Source organism: Rutilus rutilus, assembly GCF_951802725.1.
Source record: "Rutilus rutilus genome assembly, chromosome: 15".
NCBI classification, from domain to species: Eukaryota; Metazoa; Chordata; class Actinopteri; order Cypriniformes; family Leuciscidae; genus Rutilus; species Rutilus rutilus.
In genome coordinates, this window is record NC_140220.1 from 13,230,908 (window position 1) to 13,253,872 (window position 22,965).

The window sequence follows — 22,965 nt, forward strand, 5'->3', positions numbered from 1 at the left end:
TATACACTCACCTAAAGGATTATTAGGAACACCTGTTCAATTTCTCATTAATGCAATTATCTAATCAACCAATCACATGGCAGTTGCTTCAATGCATTTAGGGGTGTGGTCCTGGTCAAGACAATCTCCTGAACTCCAAACTGAATGTCAGAATGGGAAAGAAAGGTGATTCAAGCAATTTTGAGCGTGGCATGGTTGTTGGTGCCAGACGGGCCGGTCTGAGTATTTCACAATCTGCTCAGTTACTGGGATTTTCACGCACAACCATTTCTAGGGTTTACAAAGAATGGTGTGAAAGGGGAAAAACATCCAGTATGCGGCAGTCCTGTGGGCGAAAATGCCTTGTTGATGCTAGAGGTCAGAGGAGAATGGGCCGACTGATTCAAGCTGATAGAAGAGCAACTTTGACTGAAATAACCACTCGTTACAACCGAGGTATGCAGCAAAGCATTTGTGAAGCCACAACACGCACAACCTTGAGGCGGATGGGCTACAACAGCAGAAGACCCCACCGGGTACCACTCATCTCCACTACAAATAGGAAAAAGAGGCTACAATTTGCACGAGCTCACCAAAATTGGACAGTTGAAGACTGGAAAAATGTTGCCTGGTCTGATGAGTCTCGATTTCTGTTGAGACATTCAGATGGTAGAGTCAGAATTTGGCGTAAACAGAATGAGAACATGGATCCATCATGCCTTGTTACCACTGTGCAGGCTGGTGGTGGTGGTGTAATGGTGTGGGGGATGTTTTCTTGGCACACTTTAGGCCCCTTAGTGCCAATTGGGCATCGTTTAAATGCCACAGCCTACCTGAGCATTGTTTCTGACCATGTCCATCCCTTTATGACCACCATATACCCATCCTCTGATGGCTACTTCCAGCAGGATAATGCACCATGTCACAAAGCTCGAATCATTTCAAATTGGTTTCTTGAACATGACAATGAGTTCACTGTACTAAAATGGCCCCCACAGTCACCAGATCTCAACCCAATAGAGCATCTTTGGGATGTGGTGGAACGGGAGCTTCGTGCCCTGGATGTGCATCCCACAAATCTCCATCAACTGCAAGATGCTATCCTATCAATATGGGCCAACATTTCTAAAGAATGTTTTCAGCACCTTGTTGAATCAATGCCACGTAGAATTAAGGCAGTTCTGAAGGCGAAAGGGGGTCAAACACAGTATTAGTATGGTGTTCCTAATAATCCTTTAGGTGAGTGTGTGTGTGTATATATATATATATATATATATATACAGTGAGGAAAATAAGTATTTGAACACCCTGCTATTTTGCAAGTTCTCCCACTTGGAAATCATGGAGGGGTCTGAAATTGTCATCGTAGGTGCATGTCCACTGTGAGAGACATAATCTAAAAAAAAAAATCCAGAAATCACAATATATGATTTTTTAACTATTTATTTGTATGATACAGCTGCAAATAAGTATTTGAACACCTGTCTATCAGCTAGAATTCTGACCCTCAAAGACCTGTTAGTCTGCCTTTAAAATGTCCACCTCCACTCCATTTATTATCCTAAATTAGATGCACCTGTTTGAGGTCGTTAGCTGCATAAAGACACCTGTCCACCCCATACAATCAGTAAGAATCCAACTACTAACATGGCCAAGACCAAAGAGCTGTCCAAAGACACTAGAGACAAAATTGTACACCTCCACAAGGCTGGAAAGGACTACGGGGAAATTGCGAAGCAGCTTGGTGAAAAAAGGTCCACTGTTGGAGCAATCATTAGAAAATGGAAGAAGCTAACCATGACTGTCAATCTCCCTTGGACTGGGGCTCCATGCAAGATCTCACCTCGTGGCGTCTCAATGATCCTAAGAAAGGTGAGAAATCAGCCCAGAACTACACGGGAGGAGCTGGTCAATGACCTGAAAAGAGCTGGGACCACCGTTTCCAAGGTTACTGTTGGTAATACACTAAGACGTCATGGTTTGAAATCATGCATGGCACGGAAGGTTCCCCTGCTTAAACCAGCACATGTCAAGGCCCGTCTTAACCCCCTGGGGTTGGCTATCGCGCCGGCGCGATAGGCTCGTTTTTTTCCGTATGAGTGCAAAAATAAAATACAAAAAAAATATAAATTTTGATCTTATATGCTTGTGTTATACATCAATCGATCCTGTTTAGTGTGTATTTTTTTTGTGTATGCTCATAATAAAAACAAAGTGTTGTGCTTTTCGCCAAATAAAGAAAAATAAACATGATGCGAGTTCTGCCTACTCTCCGTCAGTGAAGTCAATTCTGAAACGCGTCCGAAAATGAACTGTAACTCAGCGAATACTCAGTCAAACAGGCATATAGTCACACAGGCATGAAGCTTGAATTCTCTTCTTTTAAATGAAGTATTTTTTATAAAAAACAAATATTCACAGTTTATATAATATGTATGTAAAGAGAGAGATGTCAGTCGTTCTCATCTCAGCTAATTAAGTTTTAATGTGACTCCGCCTACGGAGACCGCGCTATACAAACGCAAATGTGAGGCGATCCATACAAACCTGTGAAACGCCCACATCCGCTGGATAAGGCCGGTGACACACTGGATGCGTGGCGTAAGCGACTCAGCTGCGTGGCGTGTCCGTTTTTATTTCGGCTCCCATGTTAACAGTTTAGAGTTTGCACACTGCCTGTGTGAGACGTGCGTCTCAGGCGCGGCACGAGCCGCGTGGAAAACGTGTGCATGCTAGAAATAGAACCGACGCCTATTTTTCACGCGACACGCAAGCATCTTGGAAGCGTTTCCATGCAAAATTGAATAGGAAAATCTGTTTATTTGTCATTTTGACACGAATACATATTAATAAATTTCCTTTTGATGTTTAAAAGTGTCTAGGTTTTGACATAAATGCAAATATAAATGTAATTTTACAAAATATGATCGATTTTCAAATACTGCTGTATTGAATGAACAGCTTTTAGCAAACTCTATTGCTATACTGAGATGAGGAATATATACTGTATGTGTTTTGTCAAAAATAAAGTCATCAACTAACTAATGAATCCTTTACTTTGAAATACGTATGATAAAATGTATACTTTAGTTTTGAAAGACGTTGACTAGTTTTGAAAAGATTATAAAGTATGTATGTGCATGCATATATATATATATATATGTGTGTGTATATATGAAGAGTTCAGATGCAAAAGCCTCTAAATGCCATCTGAAATTTTCTCCTAGAATGATCATTTTTATGAAGCTTGTATATTTAAGTTAGCTATAGGTGACACACCTGAATGAATGGCTCATTAAGTATGCAGGGGCATTGTCTCACCAGGTGTGAACTACTAAATATGCATAATGCTGTTGGAGCGTTTACGCCCCATCCGCATATTGGCTTTCCAAACTAAAAGTGTTTCACAAAACTTAAATCAATGTATCGTTTTATGTGAATGATTAGGCAGGATGATTTTCACATCATTTGAAGAAAAAACTCTAGGCGACGACATCCATTAGTCAAAAGTCTTATTGCCACATATTTAGTATGTGTTTTGTGGCCTTATTTCAGAAACTTTAATTTTTAGTTTTTTCGATAACCATGCATAAACATTATTCTCTCAAAAATGAAAACATGTACATACATGTGGCTCACATATTATGGTAGTCCTGTTTGTGCTATATAGAGTGAATTTACACCTTTGCCATTAATATGTTTATAAGCAACTGAAAAAAGCACAAATGTCAGGGCATGTCAGAACATCTCAAGGACCCCAAAAACACCCCAGACCCCAGAGGGTTAAGTTTGCCAATGACCATTTGGATGATCCAGAGGAGTCATGGGAGAAAGTCATGTGGTCAGATGAGACCAAAATAGAACTTTTTGGTCATAATTCCACTAAACGTGTTTGGAGGAAGAAGAATGATGAGTACCATCCCAAGAACACCATCCCTACTGTGAAGCATGTGGGTGGTAGCATCATGCTTTGGGGGTGTTTTTCTGCACATGGGACAGGGCGACTGCACTGTATTAAGGAGAGGATGACCGGGGCCATGTATTGCGAGATTTTGGGGAACAACCTCCTTCCCTCAGTTAGAGCATTGAAGATGGGTCGAGGCTGGGTCTTTCAACATGACAATGACCCGAAGCACACAGCCAGGATAACCAAGGAGTGGCTCTGTAAAAAGCATATCAAGGTTCTGGCGTGGCCTAGCCAGTCTCCAGACCTAAACCCAATAGAGAATCTTTGGAGGGAGCTCAAACTCCGTGTTTCTCAGCGACAGCTGAGTATATATATATATATATATATATACACACAGTATATTATAACTGCATTATAGATAAAGATTATGGCTATAAAATATTTTTATACTATTTATTCAAAAAATTTTTTTTTTTTATTGTTTATGTATTTATTTATTTACTCTATCGTTCAAAAGTAAGATTTAGTAGATGAGTAGAAGTCTATTATGCTCACCAAGGCTGCATTTATTTGATCAAAAATACAGTAAAAACTGTAATATTCACTGAAAATGTTATTGAAATAAACTACAATTGTTGTTTACTATTTTTAATATATTTTGTTGTAAATGTAATTTATTCTTATGATGGCAAAAAAAATCAGCATCATTACTCCAGTCTTCAGTGTCACATGATCCTTCAGAAATCATTCTAATATGCTGATTTGGTGCTTAAGAAACATTTCTTATTATTGTCAATGTTGAAAACAATTGTGCTGCTTAATAATTTTGTAGAAAGTTTATTTATTTAAACATGGAATTTTGTACATCCCCATTGTGTACTTTGGGTTGAAACTAACCTGTTTTGTTTGGCCTTTTTCTCTCTCCAGTGAACTATGATATGTCCACTGCGAAAGAGCTGCTGCTGCTGGCCAACTCCACAGAAGAGCAGCAGAAATGGGTCAACCGATTACTCAAGCGGGTCCCGCGTAAACCTATAGCCCACTCCTCAAGCATAGCTATAGCCTCTCCCGCCCCTGAGGCGTCACCAACTGGCCTGTCCCCTGTGCCCTCTCCTCCTCTGTCCTCCCATTCATCTCCCAGGCTTTCACACAGAGGAGCCGTCAAAGTGCATTCCACCAGACAGCAGCCCTCAACCAAGACCAGGTGAGAACCACTTGACAGATCAACAGGTTCATTAAAAGGAGCTTGAGGCAGAGTTCTGTTACATGAAGGTACACTGTAATGTAACATATTATACAGTTCTGTTAATATGATATAATGTAGGGGCCAAATCCATGCCATTTTTTAAACAACAATTTTGTCTGAATAGGCTGATCTTTTATCAGTGTTTGATGACAGCTCTTCCATGAACATCTGAATGCATAATTCATAACCATTTATACAAAGGCTTTTTCTATAATCTTTAAAATCTGCTTTACTGTTTCCTACTTACACTTCTGTATTAGCTTGAACTCTTCTGCTCATCTTTTCAAAATGTGTATTTCAGCATTGCTAATGATGTTGCTTCTTATAACGAATCACTTATATTTGTATAGTTCCTTATTTTTGCTTTATATATCAGCATTTGCTAAATGAGTGAAAAAGTTCACCCAAAAATGAACTGAATGAATAGACTACTTGCAGTAATCTTATGGTGTTTTTTGTCCATTTTTATCGTTATAGTTATCGCCTAAGGACGGTAAATATAATGATAACGATAAATATGTAGTTCTAAAAATTGTTCTAAAGGAAAAAGAATAGCAGCCAGAGTTCATATACAACTATAACGTTAATGGCACAGAAAAACAATTGGTATCACTTTCAGAAGTATTTTTTCCAGCTGATGAACGATAAGAACATTGACAGCCAGTCAGAATCCACCCTGCTTTAAGAGTTTGAGCATTTAAAGTGTCAGACAGCAAACCTGCAGTGCGTGCTTAGAACAGTCAGTCTGCTGGAGTGGATACTCATTTAATTATTGTTTCTTTATAGTTCTCGTTCTTGGTGTGAACAGGCCTTTAGAGCTAGGCAGTTGTGGTTACAGCGTAAAATTCGTAAAAAAAAAAAAATTGTTACAATGGGGACAAAATAACATACCAGTTTGGAGCAAAAAGAGAGCGAGAATAAATAATGGCAGCATTTTCATTTTTGGGTGACCTACTGCTTTAATCGAGGTAAATGTAGATTCTGCTGTTTTTAGTGCTGTTATATGTTGACCTGGTTTAGACTTGGCTATGAAGTTGTGCAGGTTCTCAATTGCTTACATTATACTGCTAAACTTTTATAGCCCTGGCCCCATGCTCCGTATCATTCTTCACTGACCTGTTCACATTTGACATTTCACCTTCCCCACTTGTGCATATGTGTGGACAGTAAGTACACTGCATCACTGCTTATCGACCAGGTTTTCTGCTTGCCTGTGCAGCTCTAAATAAAACCTCGCCTTCAGATGTGTGGCTGTCTGTACTCTTCTCTATATGTATCTGAAACAGAAATCCTCTTTGCTTGAGTGTCAACACATAAAAAAACATCCACTAACGATGCAATCTTTCTTTTAATTCAATAATATTGGAATATTATTCTAACTGAACTGTGACATTTTCAACCCAATATCCCATACTTTTCCAATAAGAAAAAAACTAATATCATGAGGTTTTTTTGGGGGGGAAATATCTGCCAAATATTGCCATGGTAAAATTTTATTTTACATTACAATAATCTGTATATGAAGGGCAGCATCTGTCACCCCCACGTCTTTTTAGAGCTTAAAGAAAACACTTAAAAACGATATTCTTCCAGTTAAACATGGGTGGCCATCATTTTTTTTAATGTTGACTTCTTTAATGACATTTGTACATGAGGCCGAATGACTCCTCTTTGTTCCAGATTGCTTGAGTTGGGCCTGAAGGACTGGGGTTGGTCTTTTGATGTTGAAATGGATGATGACGATGTATTAGACTTCTGAGGAGTTGAGTTTGTGGGGTAACCGCAGTGAAGCCTTAGCATGTATTTGTGTCTGTGTGTTGTTCATGCTATTGCTTAAAAGTATATTTTTTTTAAGTGTGGTATTAATAGTGTGTTTTGTTCCCCTTGAGGGACTATAACTAGGGCAAGTTTTTCGATATTGCAAATGTGTTTGATGTACTTATCTGCGTTGGCATGTTTGTGTGTACATGTTTGGCTCAATTAAAAACATCTTGCTTACTTTGAACAAGGTGGATTTGAAAACTGATGGTGTTGTGGCAATGTCAACTGTTGCTTGTGGTTGAAAAGAAAATGGGATGCAATACTGTATGTCTGCCATAATTGATTTTTTATATTTTTTTACTCAATGCTCTCTCTCTCTCTCTCCTTTCTCTTAATTTCAGCTAACATTGGTGAAGGCTGGATAGATGATGATCAATCTGGGAACTTTGAAAGCAGAGAATGTCATTGTGTGTTCTTTTTTTTTTTGTGTGCAAATCGCAGGACTTCCAAGTGCCAAACTCCACAAGTATAAATGACTGAGTAGGTCTAATATTAATACAGCTCAAACCATAAATTCTCTAAAGGGTGTAGTTTCAATTTTAAGTTAATTTTAGTGTTTCATGTCTTTGTAGATTTATACAATAAAAAATAAAAAAAGTTTTTTAAAGTAAAAGCATTTTAAAGTTCAGAGGTTATTTTTATCTCCTTCCTTACAAGGTTGTCAGTAAGTGTGTCTGTTTGGCTGTGTGTGATTGAAACAGAATATACTTAGGTTCTGCAGTTATATGATCATCTGAATTTATATACTCAAGTATTATATCTATTTTTTGTTAGGAAAAAGACATTTAGTGGAACAGATTATATTTTTGATCAGGCATTATATAAAAGGACACTGCTTTTCAAGGTGCATTACTTATTGTCAGAACTATCTGCTCAAAATATATGCATTATTGAAGACATGATGCAAAGATGCTATTTGTAGTTCATTTTATTAAATGCTGTAACAAAAATTAGACACAACTGTATGCATAGTGGAACATGATGACATCCAGTCCAAACATTTTCTGTATTTTTTGTCATGTTGCCACCGACAAACTGTTGAGAAATTGTTAATAAAAAAGCTTTATTTGATCGAAAACCTCTGACTCTCTGTGTGTGATGATCCAAAATCATCTGTAATATTTATATAGATATATTTATTTATATAGAACACATGTTTCTAGGATACAAAACTATGCAGACATCACCACTGGAGTGGACTAGGCTGTGCGTGTGTGTGTGTGTGTGTGAATGAGAGTGAGTGAGTGCGCGTGTCCGAGGCGCGCCCCTCCCCCCTGTCTGATCCCCGTGAAGCAGCGGATGAGAGTGGTGTAAGAGTGATACGGTGACCGGTGCAGGTAGTTAGCTGTGTGCAGCGTATTTCAGTGTAGCCAGCAAAATAAAGCACCTAAACTCTTCGGCAAGACGGCCTCTTTGTTTTTATATGCTACCATCACACTAAGTAGCGTGAAGTTTAGGGAGTTAACCCCGGGAGGAGAACTTCCGGCCCTGGAGAAGACGGATCTCCCCTGTGTCTCCCAACCACGGTTAGGAAACAGAAACAGGAAAGGTTAACATAAACATTGCATTAATGTCTTCATTTAGCATAATTGTCATTACTTGTTCATAAGAACTTAAAGGGGTCATCGGATGCAAAATTATATGGTGTTTGCATTTAAATGTGTCTTTGCAGTGTGTGGACACAGCCACCATACAATGAAAAATATCCATTCACTCCATTTTTTTTATCCTCAAAAAGCCTAAACACTCTCAATAATTAAGCCGTTTAGATTTTCTGAGCAATATGATGTCATATTGCTCATGCTCCACCAACAACCACTGACGGACTGTCCAATACATAGTTCCCACAGGCCAATTAATGTCACGTGACCTCCCCGGAGACGCCATCTTTGAGGGCAAAAGCTGCTGTGTTTACAATGTTTTACCATACTGTCTATGAGTTTTACAAGCAAATTTCGAATATTTCTTTCCATTTATAATGTTACGAAAATCATGAAGAGACAAAGTGACAGAGATTATAAAGAGACTCTATTAACACAAGACAGAGAGAGGTAACAGTTACAATGCGAACATTTCAGTCATAAATGGTGTGGATCCGTATGCGCTAACAAAGGAAGCACTGAGCACTGATTATGCAGCTTTGCCTCAGATACAGTATTATCATGTGTATCATTATCTGGTATTGGCTAGGAGTATTAATACATGTGAGCAATTCCGAGCCTGGAAATATGTGCATGAATATGAATATACACGGTATGAAAATAAATAAAACTCGCATGCAAATTAATTAATGTAATGCGGAACTACTTTATACGCGGGTTCTTTAGGGACATAATCTGAGATTGCCGTGCTGGAATGTGTGTGTGTGTGTGTGTGTGTGTGTGTGAGAGAGTCGCGGGCGCGATCGAACAGTGGAAACAATGTTGTTTTTGTATGTTTTTAATATCTCGTAATTTTGTTCATACAGGACATAATTCAAACTGCAAAGTGTTAACTTATATTTGTGTACACTCGCAATAAAAAACAACAAATTCTTGCGTGTTTTGAGGGAGTTTCTTTCCTGTTTATCCTCGCCAGCCATAACCTCCGTCGTTGTTCTGACAAAAGCTTAGTCTTCTCACATTCACAAAGTCTAATGACGGGTATACTGTAAAATCCAAATTTAACTGAACCTCCGACACGATTTAAACATCCATTGACCCAGCAGGAGATCACCATTTTCACTTTTTATCACGAAATTAACTCGCTTCAGCTTCTTCTACTATTGTTCTGTCCACAGAAATGGCGCCGGGTCGGCAAATGCTAAAAAACTAAATTTAACTGAACCTCCGGCACGATTGGAACATCCATTGACCCAGCAGGAGATGACCATTTTCACTTTTTAATCACAAAATTTCCGTTTCAGCTTCTTCTTCTCATGTTCTGCATTGTAAGAATGTTGTGTTCTGCCCTCAGAAATGGCGCTGGGTCGGCAAATGCCCGTATGTTGTGACGTCATGTGGGAACTATGTATATTAGCATATTTCCCAGGGGGGAAGGAATTCGACCGGAAGTTGAAGTCGGCCGCGTGCCGCCATCTTGTAGCAGAACTTCACCTGCAGTTAGCATCCCATTGACTCCCATTCATTTTGGCGTCACTTTGACAGCGAATAACTTTACATCTGAGGTGTTTAAAGACTCCATTTGTCCATTATTTATTTCTAAAGAAACACGACAATGTATAAAATGCTCCATTACCTTGTAGCTTATGTTATGGCCCCGTAGAAGCAGTTTTTGTAAAAATAGGCTAACGGTTGCGTCATAACCACGCGACTCTCTGTCGCACAGTAGAGAGATTACCGTATGGACGGGAGGAGAAGCTCGCGGGCAATCGGGGGGACGTGGAGGCAAAATGACAATATAATTAATCAGAATACCTAGCAAAAGTTGCTCCTGCTCCAAGCTCATGGACAGCTCCTACTCACACTCTCCGTCTCTGCAAGATTCGGAAGGGAATGATTCCGATTTCTCTTGGCACAGCTACTAGAAGACAGACGGGATGCTCACGTGGTCCGTGTAACGCTTTGCACGGTTTGAGTCTGCGCGTCAGGAAAGGAAGTGCTAAGAAATCGCTAAAAATGGGCTTCACTTGTCTCAATTGAGTTCCAATGGGGTCGCTGTGTCCATTTCTTTTACTGTCTATGATATTTCCTCCCTCAGCCATTTGTATACTGTCCACCAAGGCAGCACTTTATGCGTCTTGTGAGCAGTTGCACATTATAATTTAAAGAGACATGCACCGAAACGGGTCGCTGTGAACAGAGCTGTTTTTGAGGAGGTAAAAGGGTGTTGTTTTACACAACCATTGAGGAATTTTAACCAAAGTATGTTACAAACTTTACATGAAGACCCTAAAGAATTATACCAACTTGTGGAAAATGGGCATCCGATTACCCATTTAAAGCAATTATACATTAATTTATTTATACAGGTCATCTACTAAGGGGTAAAAAAGCATGCTTTTTGTAGTAAACGAGTCACAAGAATTGATTAATAAAAGTCCACTGTTGAACAAGAGTTTGTACCAGATGTGGACTTGGAAAATCCTTGTTTCCATGTTGACAAATGTAAAATGTGATCGATCATTCAGGTTATAAAAGCAGAACCAATTCTGCATGACAAATAAGTTCTACCAGGATCCTTATTTCTGCTGCGTCTTGTTATAGATATGAACAGCTATTATTTTCTAACAGTTGCAGGGATACTGAGCTGCTTTGCTGGTAGTGGTGTTTTGCACCCAGGAAAATGCAGACGTGTCTTAAGATCCGATGAGGTCAGAGTAATTTGTCTTTACATTAACTTCACCCTACATACCTCAGTGCCCGCTTCAGCAATTTAAGCTAATTAACATCTGATGACCTGAAGATTTTCTCCCAACTGAGGCAGCTCAGTCTGATAAGAAACTAGCTGTGTTCATTAATGAGAACACCAACTAGTGCAACTGGCCCAGTATACAACAAAAATTGTCTATATTCAGTTGCCTTCCATCTATGCCTCTCTGCAACAGATCTGGGTTTTCTAGCAAATTCACTGGGAATGTGACATTTGAAAGACAAAAGTGTTTCTGTCAACTGTGTAACCTTCTTGGATGGCAAGCGATACCTAAGTTGGCCACTGCTGCACTCTAAAAACTATTACTGGGATAAACTTAATTTTATTGGTGAAACATTTTTACACTTAAAAATATTGAGTAAATTTTAAAGCTGTGAAATCAATGAAATATACTGTATGAATTGAGTAAATTCAAGTAAAAAAAATTAAGTAAATCTGAGTAACTGCATCTGGTACATTAACAAATAAAAATGAGTAGAAATAATTTAACATTTAAACATTTAAAAAACAATATGAGTAATATTAACAGTTTTTATTTATGAGTAATATCAACTTTTTTTTATTTCCTCTAAACCTTTGTAAAATAGTAGCCTATTCCATACAACAACCAGTATAGCCTACGTTACATGACTTGGCCTTTATTGTTGATGAGTACAGCAATACAGCACATTTTACACTGTGTTTAACACATACAATATTGCATTTAAACTCATTTAAAAAAACATTTTAGAAGTAAAAATGAAACATTTAAACATTCAGGTAGCCTAATTCAAGTGTAATCAATAGATCTGTTATCCAATTTCCACCGGATCAGTGCTGGTTCTCGAGCCGGAGATGGACTCGCGCTCAGCGGGTGAACTTTGAACTTCATACCGCCGTCCTGCGTTTCACTCACAGCAGAAAGATACTGCTAGCGACTGACTCCATAACCTGCCAATAAACAAACAGTGCACAGTTCTGAGGACATTTTATCATCCAAATTAATTATATTCATTATCATTAGGAATAAAGTCGTGCGGTTATGCAAGGCGTTTCAATCACGCGAAAAGACAGGCGCGACTCTCGTTTAGGTGTCGAATTACGCCCCTGTATGTTGTTTTGCATGAAATAAAATGATTTAAAGCACAGTAATGATTTTATAGATAAAAATAAAATATACACAAACCTGAATTTCACAGAGGAAATGCACCAAATCTGCGACGCTGAGAAGAGGACTGTTGTTCTGGACTGGAGAGTTCAAACAGCCCGCGCTCACGCAACCTTAATTAATTGAGTAAACTTACTCAATTTCTTAAGAGTGTTAAATATATTAATAATATTGATTTGAATAAAGTAATTATTTTTGTTTCTTGAAACAGATCAGTTTAATTCAACATTCTCAAATATTTTGATAGAAATGTCACAAATATATTAAGTATATTATAAAGAAATAATTGGTTTGTAAAATACTAAATCATTTTATTGAAAATAAATATATCTGTAAATTTTAGGTCAAATTAACTTGGATTTTTACTCAATTATTTTGGTATGTTTAACTCAAACAATCAAGTAAACGATATTCAGAGATTTTATTAAGTTAATAAAGTTAAACATTTCTGTAATATTTACTAAGCCACAGAATTATTTTTTACAGTGTGCCTGCCCACATCTCCAGGAGCTTCCTTGTGACTCCAAGGCAAACAAGATGCATATAATCATGCGGAAACATGGAAACCATTCCAATATCTGTCTCAGTAATGGGGAGATGTCTCTGTGATGTTCCTCATCTATCTGAAGTCTAAAACTCTCATCTGTTCTAGCAGGGCATTTGCTGTCTGGAAAAGTAATTTGACTGTCTAAATGAAACCCATGTGATGTGCACTTGTCACAACCTGCATATCCTGTGTGATACTTTATGGCTTTTATGTATGCTCGTGCAGGGGCATCACACATTACTGATGTTATTTTTATGAACAATGTTTTACCTTTAAATGCAAATCCAGCTGCTAAGTGTTTTATCTCCGTCACTAGATCTCTTAAGTAGTCTCCCAGAGGATGTGGTTTTGACCTTCCACCAAACAGGGCAATCAAGCAAGGTTTTTGTTTCATGGAAAATCCTTGAACTAACCCCAAAACTGGCCATAACTGGACACATGAACTCTTGTAAAGAGGAAGCCCATCAAAATTTAGTTGTAACTTTATTGTGTGCCTGTCTGGAATTTTACACCAAGCATTACTCAAGAAACGTGACAGAGAATTTACAATTCCAAAGTAAAAGTATGCACCACCTGCAACTTGCTTGATAGTGTAATTTCTGCTTGTATGGAGGAGTGTCTTGGCATCTTTTGGCAGGGATGGGTGGTGATACCTTAATATTGACAACAAGGCAGTCAGTGCAACCAAAGTGATACTATACTCTAAGGCCCAGTTCATCAAGCTAGTAGTTATAGTTGGCTGTTCAATTTGCTCGTCCTCACTCTCATCCCCATTTCCTTCATCACCCACTGTCGAAGGATAAGCCTCTGCTGTGCATTCAGTTTCCATGGTTGTGTCCAAATCCTGCTCACTAAGATCATCAAATTCAGCTCCATCACCACAATCAGCAACTTGACCACTACACTCAGCAATTTGTTCAACAAACTCAAGAAGTTGTCTTTCAGTAGGATCAGTAGCTTCATCTATCGAGACGTGTGTAGAGTGAATCTAGATGTGTCTTGGCTGTAGCTATTTGAGTTCTAAATGTACTCAGAGTAACGTTCAGTTAGGCCTGTCGCGATAGTCGATAAATCAATTAATCGCACGATAAAAAAAAAAGACCTCGATAATTTTTCCGGCCGCGATAATTTCATTTGCATGCTTGTTTGTTATCCGCGACTGAATGACAACTCTCGTTTCCTAGGAGAAGTGAACCCTCTTGTCAGTTGCATTGTCTTTTGTGTGGGGAGGCGGCGCTTGTCAGTCACATGGACTTTGTGTGGGAAGGCGGGAGTGCTTGAGGCGACTGCCGAGAAGAGCGAAAAGACGAGACGCAAGTTGAGACATGGAATTGGTTTCAAAGCCAAACGCGACAGCTGCAGTGTGGGAGCACTTCGGATTCAAACCGAATGACCGTGGTGAACCACTTAACCTGAGCGAGCCGGTATGTCGCATTTGTTGTAAAACAGTATCGACTAAAGGCGGTAACACAACAAACATGCACATGCACCTAAAACACAATCATCCGTTGCAGTTTTCCCAGCTGGGAAAAAAAACAACTACAACAGACACACAGTCTTCGTCTTCCCGACAGTGCACCATAACTGGGGCGTTTAGTCGACAAACAAAGTACAAACAGGACAGTGCAAAATGGTGTGCAGTGTGCACTCACTCACCGACAGTGTAGTTCGCTTAATTGCTAAAGAGATGCTGCCCTTTAGTATCGTCGAAAAGCCGGCATTTCGACGAATGCTGCAAACATTTGACAGCCAGTATGAATTGCCTGGGAGAACATACGTGTCACAAACGGCAATTCCACAACTGTACAACAGCATTAAAGATGACATACTAAACGAGATCAAAGACATCCAATTTTTTTCTGCCACTATGGATATGTGGTCAAGTTCAAACATGACCCCCTATATGAGCTTGACTATACACTATATAAGTGCTGACTGGAGCCTGCACTCCAAGTGTTTAGAGACCAGGTATGTCCCAGATAACCATACTGCTGACACCCTTGGAGAAAACCTGAAGTCTGCTGTAGCAGACTGGGGACTGGATGAGCACAAACTAGTTTGCATCACTACAGATAATGGTGCTAACATTGTTGCTGCAATAAGGGATCTTGGCTGGCCATGGTTAATTGCTTTGGTCACAACAACCTCCATCTCGCTGTGTCCCATGGTCTGGACAGCAACAAAGATCGGACAGCGCGTGCCATAGGACTCTGTAAAGGTTTGGTCAACACATTCAACCTGAGCTGGCTTAAGAGGAGAGACCTGAGGAAGGCACAGAGTGAGGCTAATCTCCCCCAACACAGTCTAATACTGGTGAGTGGTGTTTAATTCATAAATAAAATATTTAAAGAGTTTTTATTTTTATAGTAGCCTGTAGAATAACCCATCTAGTCTTTTAGTATGAGGGATGCTCATTTCGGTTAATTTTCCCGACCGACAACCGCCGCTCGTTATCCGATTTTTATCCGTTAATATTATAAGATTATAATATTGAATTGTAAAAAATAAAATTGACGTGTCTGTGACCCGTTAAAAATAAAAATCACGTGTTTATTTTAACGTGCAAACATGCAGAACAGATCAACAACAGAACCTGGATTCACATAAAATTTTCACGCACCTGCAGCATTTCTGACAGTGACAACAGAAAAAATAAAATAAAATAATATAAATAAAAAACTTAAGATAGGCCTACAATAAATATATTTTATTAACTTAAATAATTAACAAATTATGATGACAAAAAGAAAACACTGAATCAATTTGAAGCTTTGGGGGAAAAAAACGGCATTTTTTTTCATCAAATAAAAATAGCAGGCCTACCTTAATCCACAGCTTGTCTAGTTTTTATTGAAAAAAACTCTATATATATATATATATATATATATATATATATATATATATATATATATATATATATATATATATATATATATATATATATATATATATATATATATAATATATATATATATATATAGCCTATATATTTTATATATTACCATGCAGCAAAAAAAAAAAAAAAAAACTTTAACATAGTATTATAATCGGTCAAAATGTTTACTTTCGTTTGGTCAATATGAGCATTAATAAAAATAATGGACATGTAAAAAGAAGTTATTTTATTTAAGAATGTTGATAGACAAACTAATGAACAAGAACAATATTATCTTTCACACAGGATGTTGTCACACGATGGGGCACTAAGCAGAAGATGGTAGAGAGGGTGCTGGAGCAACTCCCAGACATAAGACGTGTCCTGGTTGAAGACAAAAAACATAGCCACCTCAACCCAACCTGGCAGGATGTTGCTGTGTTGGAGTCTATCAACGCAGCAATGAAACCACTGGCTGACTTCACAGACATCCTCTCAGGGGAAAAATACGTCACGGTCTCCTCGGTTAAGCCTGTGTTGGAACTGATTAAAGACGACCTTCTCTCTCCAGGCCCTGATGACACTGCACTGACAGCCAGTATTAAACAAAACATGTGCAGGTACTGACTGAAAAATACAGCTCACCTGCAATCAATGTCCTACTTAGAAAGGCCACCATCTTGGATCCAAGGTATCATAGCAGCATGGAGGAGGCAGGTGCATTGGATGATGTCAAACATCAGCTTGTGCAAGAGCTACTGGACTTAGGACCAGAAGAAAGTGGAGAAGGTACAAGTGGTGAGAGCTGCAGCAAAGCCACTGGAGGAAACGAGGATGAACCTACTGCTGCCGCACTCACCAAGAAGAAGAGGCTGAGTGACCTTCTTCAAAACAGAAGAGCTCGTAATCTCAGTCAGGCCCAGGCTGCATTTCCAAAAAGAGTGCAGGCTGATATGGAGCTGACTAAGTTCCTCCAAGAGGATGCAATTGATGCATCTTGTGATCCCTTGGTGTGGTGGCATGACAATCAAAGAAGATATCCTTTGATGGCCAAGTTGGCCCAAAAATACATGTGCATTTGTGCTACAAGCACCAGCTCTGAGAGAATGTTTAGCACAGCTGGCAACATTGCTACTCCTGAGAGATCCTGCCTTAAGCCACACAAAGTCAACATGTTGCTATTTCTTGCTCGGAATCTGCCATAAAATCTCTATCTCTCTCTCTCATCCTTGGTGTACATAGACTGCAATTCACTTTTTTTGCTGGAGAAATTATTTTTCAAAAGTTTTTTGCATATGGCTTGAGGCTTTTTTGTTTGTTTGTTTGTTTGTTTGTTTACAAAGGTCCTAACAGGCAGTTTTGCCTGTTATGGAATGCATGTTGAGCCTATTGTTTAATATTTTTTGAAGTGCAATTTTGTTTACATCCATTTTATTTATTGTTTTTGGTATTTATTCAAGTGCATTTTTTGTTAACAGAGACTGAGAGTCCATTGCTTTTATTGTTTTTGGTTGTTTTGTTCATTGTTATTGTGGATATTTAAAATGTTTTCCATTTTCAGTGTTAAATAGTTTTTGGAAATAAACGTTTATTTAATTTTGAAAGGTGAATGTGCATTATTATGCCATTATCATTATTCTAGATGAAAATGGTCTCAGATCGACAATATTATCGTTTATCGCGATAATTTCTTGGACAATTTATCGTCCAGCAAAATTTGTTATCATGACAGGCCTACGTTCAGTCATTATGGCCAAAGGATGGTAAAAACTGTAAAAAAATAACACCACCAACTTTCATTTTTTTTATATAAAATATATTATAGAGAAAATGCAGATGTGATGTGTTAAATTGTGTTTATGTTGGATGTTTTATTTATTTTAAATGTTTATTTATTTAAACATTCCAATGCCTGAAAATTAAAAGTTGATAGCACTTTAAAAAGGTTTACTTGCATTATTTTTCTGTTATATTATCATGATGTCAGGAACAAATCTTAATAGGTAAAAGCATGATACTAATATTGTTTTAATATATGTAAAGATAGTATAAATATGTGAGTACCACTGGTCCTACTTGACCAATTAAACAGTGCAACAAAATGAATCTAAAGAAAATATGTACCAGTCTGATTTCAGTATCCTAAAAGAAACTGTATATTTACACGTCTAATCTATAGCAACATTTAAGATTTAATTACTTACATGGATGAACACTTTCCAGATGACCTTGACTAAAGAACCTTTGGGTGTATGTAACAGCTATTGACAAAAAACAAAAGAAAAAAAACAAGGCAAGGAAAAGGTGAGAAAAAGAAAAACACTGAATTTGATTCAGAAATATTGCATTTACAAATCAGAATGTATTGATTGTTCATCAATGATCACTGACTAATCAATTTTTCAAGAACTTGGCAAATCATACATGCAGATGACTGCTAGATTGATCACTTACAACAATCAGATGAAAATTGACACTAAAAATGCCATACACCATAAAATCAATAAAAGCTGTTATTTATGAATATACAAAAATATCTGAAAATGTATTAAAGAAACTCTAACAAATAAAAGGAATAGTAAGTCACAATGCAACGTATTTTCATTTTTGAAAATATTTATAATTTTACTTGAATATGATTAATATTTTTTCCTGGTTGTATAAATGTTGTACCCTTACTTTATTTTTTTATTATATAAAAAGTGCAATTATTATTAATATTATAATCTCACACGGGTATAGGATCCTGTATGCTTAGTCATTTCTGTATCTATGGAGCTTAAAATATGACAATATGATTTGAATTTGAATTGTGTAAATTTGAATTATTTACAAGTGAAATCTAACAAAATTGAATTTTAGGTGGTAGTTTAAATAGTTCTGAATTTGATTTTTTTAAACGAATATTGAACATTTGAAATTGAACAAATTGAAATGTTTTTATGGCTGAATTTTATAGACATGTATTTTCAAACAGCTAGTTTTTTTGTTCTGAATTCTTATACTGCAAATATTCAGTTTAAAAAAATACAGATTCAAGTTTTCAAGATGAAGAAATTCGGAAGTTTCGGAAAGTTCAAACTCAAAAATTCAGGGCCCGTATCCCTAAAGAATTTTTGTGCAAAAAGTGGCTCCTAGCGGCCAAATTCTAAGAAAATTCTCAGAGTCATGACGTTTTCTTAGAACTTCCCCTAAAAGTGACACGAAAATCCCAGTTAATATAAAAGCTATTCCTCAAGATTCCTAGCGCTTAAAAGGGCTCCTAAGGCGAGATCTGCTAAGAGCAGGGAAGAGGACTTTTAGTGGCTTAGGAGTGCCAAATTTTCCTCGTAACATACCTTTATGTTCGTTCACCAACTGGGCCAGCAACAAACCTTGCTCCTCAGTCCAGTTCGGCTTGCGATTCCTTTTTTTCTCCATTTTCTGTGTTTGTAGGATATTTGTTAACAAGCCTTCATAAATAGACCAGCCAGCAATCACAGACATTGATAAAAGCTGAGCCGTGTTACCCTCGTTAAGACCACACTGAGTTGTAACGTTGCAATTTCTACTTCATTAAGGACAGCCCCTTGAGATAGGCCATCTTGTTTTCAATGGGGTCCATATGGGAGTGAAAGTACAAAATATGCCAGCTAGGATATTAATATGAGCAAATAAGACACGAATCATTATTTGAACAGGGTGTAATGAGCTTAAGTTTTCACATATTTTAGATTCTAATGTTAGGCTATAACCCCTACAGCTTACTATTCATTTTCCAGATATTTTCTTGAATGTGAAATATTATTTACAATTATAGTCTGCATAAGATTAGAGTGTATAATTATGTTTATTGATTTGAGGGTACATCCTTTGCTCATTATCACCAAAAGTTCATTTTCATCAAACTTGTAGGATCAACCAATCACGGCTTTTGAAATGATGACTCATACCTAGCAACGGGGTCAACCACACCTCCTCACTAAGATAGGATTTTCCATCCATTCCTTGCTCAGAGTTCACTGAAAATGTTCTGGAATCACTTCTAAGCTAAAACTCCTGGCAAGGAATTTTTAGGTTAAGTTAGGAGCTCTCTGAGAGGATTCTCAGAATCTTTAGGGATACGGGCCCAGATCTTACAGAAAGTAGGTCACAGGTCATCCACAGGGAAGAGTAAAGGATCTCAGAAAAGTCGAACGGAGCATTTTGGCTGCACTGCAGTAGTTTTCTGCCGTAAACGCGGTGGTGGTTCAACAGAATTCGTGTATCTTTCGTTCAGTCGTTTTTTTAAATTTAATATTAAGAGTAGAAAAATGAGAAAACAGCTTGAGTATTCGATTTCTAATATTCTAGTAATAATAGTCCACTGCTGCAGTTGCACGGAGCTTACAAAACTTAACTATTGCAACTATAGGCTACATTTAATTTTCTCATCAAACAACTAGACTAACGAATGGCTCGGCACAACAGAAGAGCCTAGACAGGGCTTTCTCTCTGTGTTGATCAGCAGTTGGTCTGAATTTGCTATAACCTATACTGTAGCCTATTTTCCGGACTGTAAGTCACGTTTTATCATGAAACACACTGTGATTTATTCCAAAGTGACTCAGGCATATATAATGCATTTAACGTTAAATAATCTAAATGTTGACTTTCAAAAGTAGGCGCGCCAAGAAGGCTATTCTCTGTATTTTAGTTAATTTTTGGTGTGCGCCAGAAAGATCTAAAGAGACCGAGACGCGCTAAAGCAGCGCATCATGTTGTTTTATTTATTTTTCAATGGCATGATATTTTGTAGTCATTTTGAATGTACACAAATAAAAATATACATTTACTGTTTCGAATGATGTCATTATCTGTATGACTATAAATAACAGAGTATTAAGTTATTTCCCAGCAGTGGAACAAATCCAAGTGATGGGCGGGGCGCGCGCGCGCTGCTCAAACAATACAGACTCTGATAAGTGAAGCAGCAGCAGCTCCGTGTCCTGTGTTAATATATACATATATCTCCCCTCATCAGGTATGAATTACATAAAAGCAATGAGAGTATGTTTTTTGACATGTAAGAGTTTAAGAAATGTTAACTACATTGTTTAAAGTGTTTAAGTTTACTGTTATGACGGACATGTAAAAGTTCGCTTCAAGTCACGTATGTGCTGCGTCACGCGTGCTAGTTACACATTTTCATGCTAGTGATGGAGACCATGCGGTCTCAGAGAAAATACGCAATATGAGAGTAAAGTCCACAAATAACATGTGTTTTGGTGACATAATACAATGAGTAAGTTGTAAGTGCCAAATAACTGTGAAAATGAGTGCCTGTACTAAAAAGTGTATCAGAAAGAATAATTCTGGCAAACATGAACACATTTTTAGGATTTATTCACATGGAAAAGGTCATAAATGTTATCAGTGAATATTTCATAGTACATAATGCTTAATCTGTAGACACAGCAGTAAAGGGAAAATACTGTATGTAATTCTGTTCTATATTTCGTGATTACTACTCTTGAAATGATGCACTGTCATTGATTGACATAAGAGTGATTAAACATGTTTTACATTGTATAAAAAAAAATTAATATATACATACCGTATTCTGCCCTCGCATGTACGACGTCTGATTTGTACAGCTAGACAGATAGTTAACAGCAATGAAGAGAAACTCCAGAAGTCTTGTTGAGGATTGATGTTTTATCTTTTTGTCTCTTTTCTTCCTCAGTTTTATTTCTCATGTTTTTTCCCCATTTAAGTCTGTAAGACTGAAAGAGTAAACAGAAAATAAACATTACAAAAGTGTAAAGTCTGTTGTCTTTCTTACACAATCAAATATAAAGTTACCCAGTAACTCAATATGGATAAACAGTAGGCTATTATATGTCAACACTTTACACAATAAACTACAGATGTAAATAAATCAACTAATAATTCTGAGGCGAAGCGCCGAGGCTCGTTGCTGAGCGGATAAATCAGTGAGTCAAAAAAACAAAGGCTTCAATCTAGAGCATATATGCGCTAAAAATGATAAGAATCACGAACGTAATAACACACATTACTTAATGTAAACATATACATCATACAGAAACCACAATTCTGACGAAAAATTACTTACAGACAAAGATTTGACCAAACTCTGTAATGACGCAGACTCGTGGGTGATTTCAGCGCTGTTGCTCGGCGAACACTAGGTCCGTCACTAAAACGGGTCCGACTAGGAAACAAACTAAACGCCAAAGGGCGGAACACTCCTCGCCTGGTATATTATTATACCACTATCAACATCTTAATTACTCAAAGATTAATCAACCAAACAAATATACAATCAATCACTAATTACATTTATGAACAGTATTATTACTTATCAGAATGTCCATCACTTTATCAGTCCTTAGACCAGGGGTGTCCAAACTCGGTCCTGGAGGGCCACTGTCCTGCAGAGTTTAGCTCCAACCCCAATTAAACACACCTGAACCAGATAATCAAGTCCTAGTAAGATCTTGATTATCTGGTTCAGGTGTTTTTAATTGGGGTTGGAGCTAAACTCTGCAGGACAGTGGCCCTCCAGGACCGAGTTTGGACACCCCTGCCTTAGACATAAGAAAAACAAGCTCTGAGATGGGTCTGATGTAAGTTTTTGTTGTTCCTTGCCTCACAACTTTAACTTCAACCTTGCGGACTTTGTTGTCTTTGCTAGGCAATGTCTTTACCACAAGTCCAATTGGCCAGTCGTTCCGTTTAGCCTGACTGTCTTTCATCAGAACTACATCATCTACTTGTATGTTTGGCTTGTCATCAGTCCACTTGTGACGTTTCTGGAGAGTCACCAGATACTCCTGTCTCCAACGTTTCCAGAAGCTCTCTGCCAGACACTGCACTTGTTTCCACTGATTTTTGTGAAGGTCCTTATGATCAAAGTCACCTGGAGGCGCTGTCACTGGAGTTATCTTTTGAGTGAGAATCATTGCAGGTGTCAATATTGAAGGATTGTCAGGGTCAGTTGACACTGGGATCAATGGCCTGGCATTAAGAATGGCCATGACTTCTGCCATCAGTGTTGTCAACACTTCATGGGTGAGGTGTTTCGTGTCAG

The 22,965-nt window shown here is 37.8% G+C and overlaps 1 protein-coding gene and 1 long non-coding RNA gene across 5 annotated transcripts in view; one reads left to right on the top strand and one right to left on the bottom strand.

Moving 5' to 3' along the window:
* rock2b (rho-associated, coiled-coil containing protein kinase 2b) overlaps positions 1–8,031 on the top strand; it is a 45,035-nt gene extending 37,004 nt beyond the window's left edge. The window contains exons 31-33 of one of the 3 annotated variants that reach the window (XM_084432807.1): positions 4,814–5,090; positions 6,813–6,908; positions 7,295–8,031. In XM_084432807.1, the coding sequence (XP_084288933.1) occupies positions 4,814–5,090; positions 6,813–6,891 (356 nt within the window). In that variant the 3' untranslated portion in view covers positions 6,892–6,908; positions 7,295–8,031. The remainder of the gene's footprint in view (positions 1–4,813; positions 5,091–6,812; positions 6,909–7,294) is intronic. The other 2 variants (XM_084432806.1, XM_084432808.1) reach the window with 2 other exon arrangements.
* A 3,831-nt stretch (positions 8,032–11,862) lies between these two features.
* Positions 11,863–22,073, bottom strand: LOC311305033. Of its 2 annotated transcripts, XR_014629969.1 has the most exons (5): positions 21,988–22,073; positions 21,469–21,637; positions 19,232–19,316; positions 18,098–18,154; positions 11,884–12,254 (listed from the first exon to the last, which is right to left on the bottom strand). It is a non-coding gene; the product is annotated as an uncharacterized lncRNA (long non-coding RNA). The 2 variants fall into 2 exon arrangements; XR_014629968.1 differs by lacking the exon at positions 19,232–19,316 and having other exon boundaries at positions 11,863–12,254.
* Between the last annotated feature and the right edge of the window lie 892 nt (positions 22,074–22,965).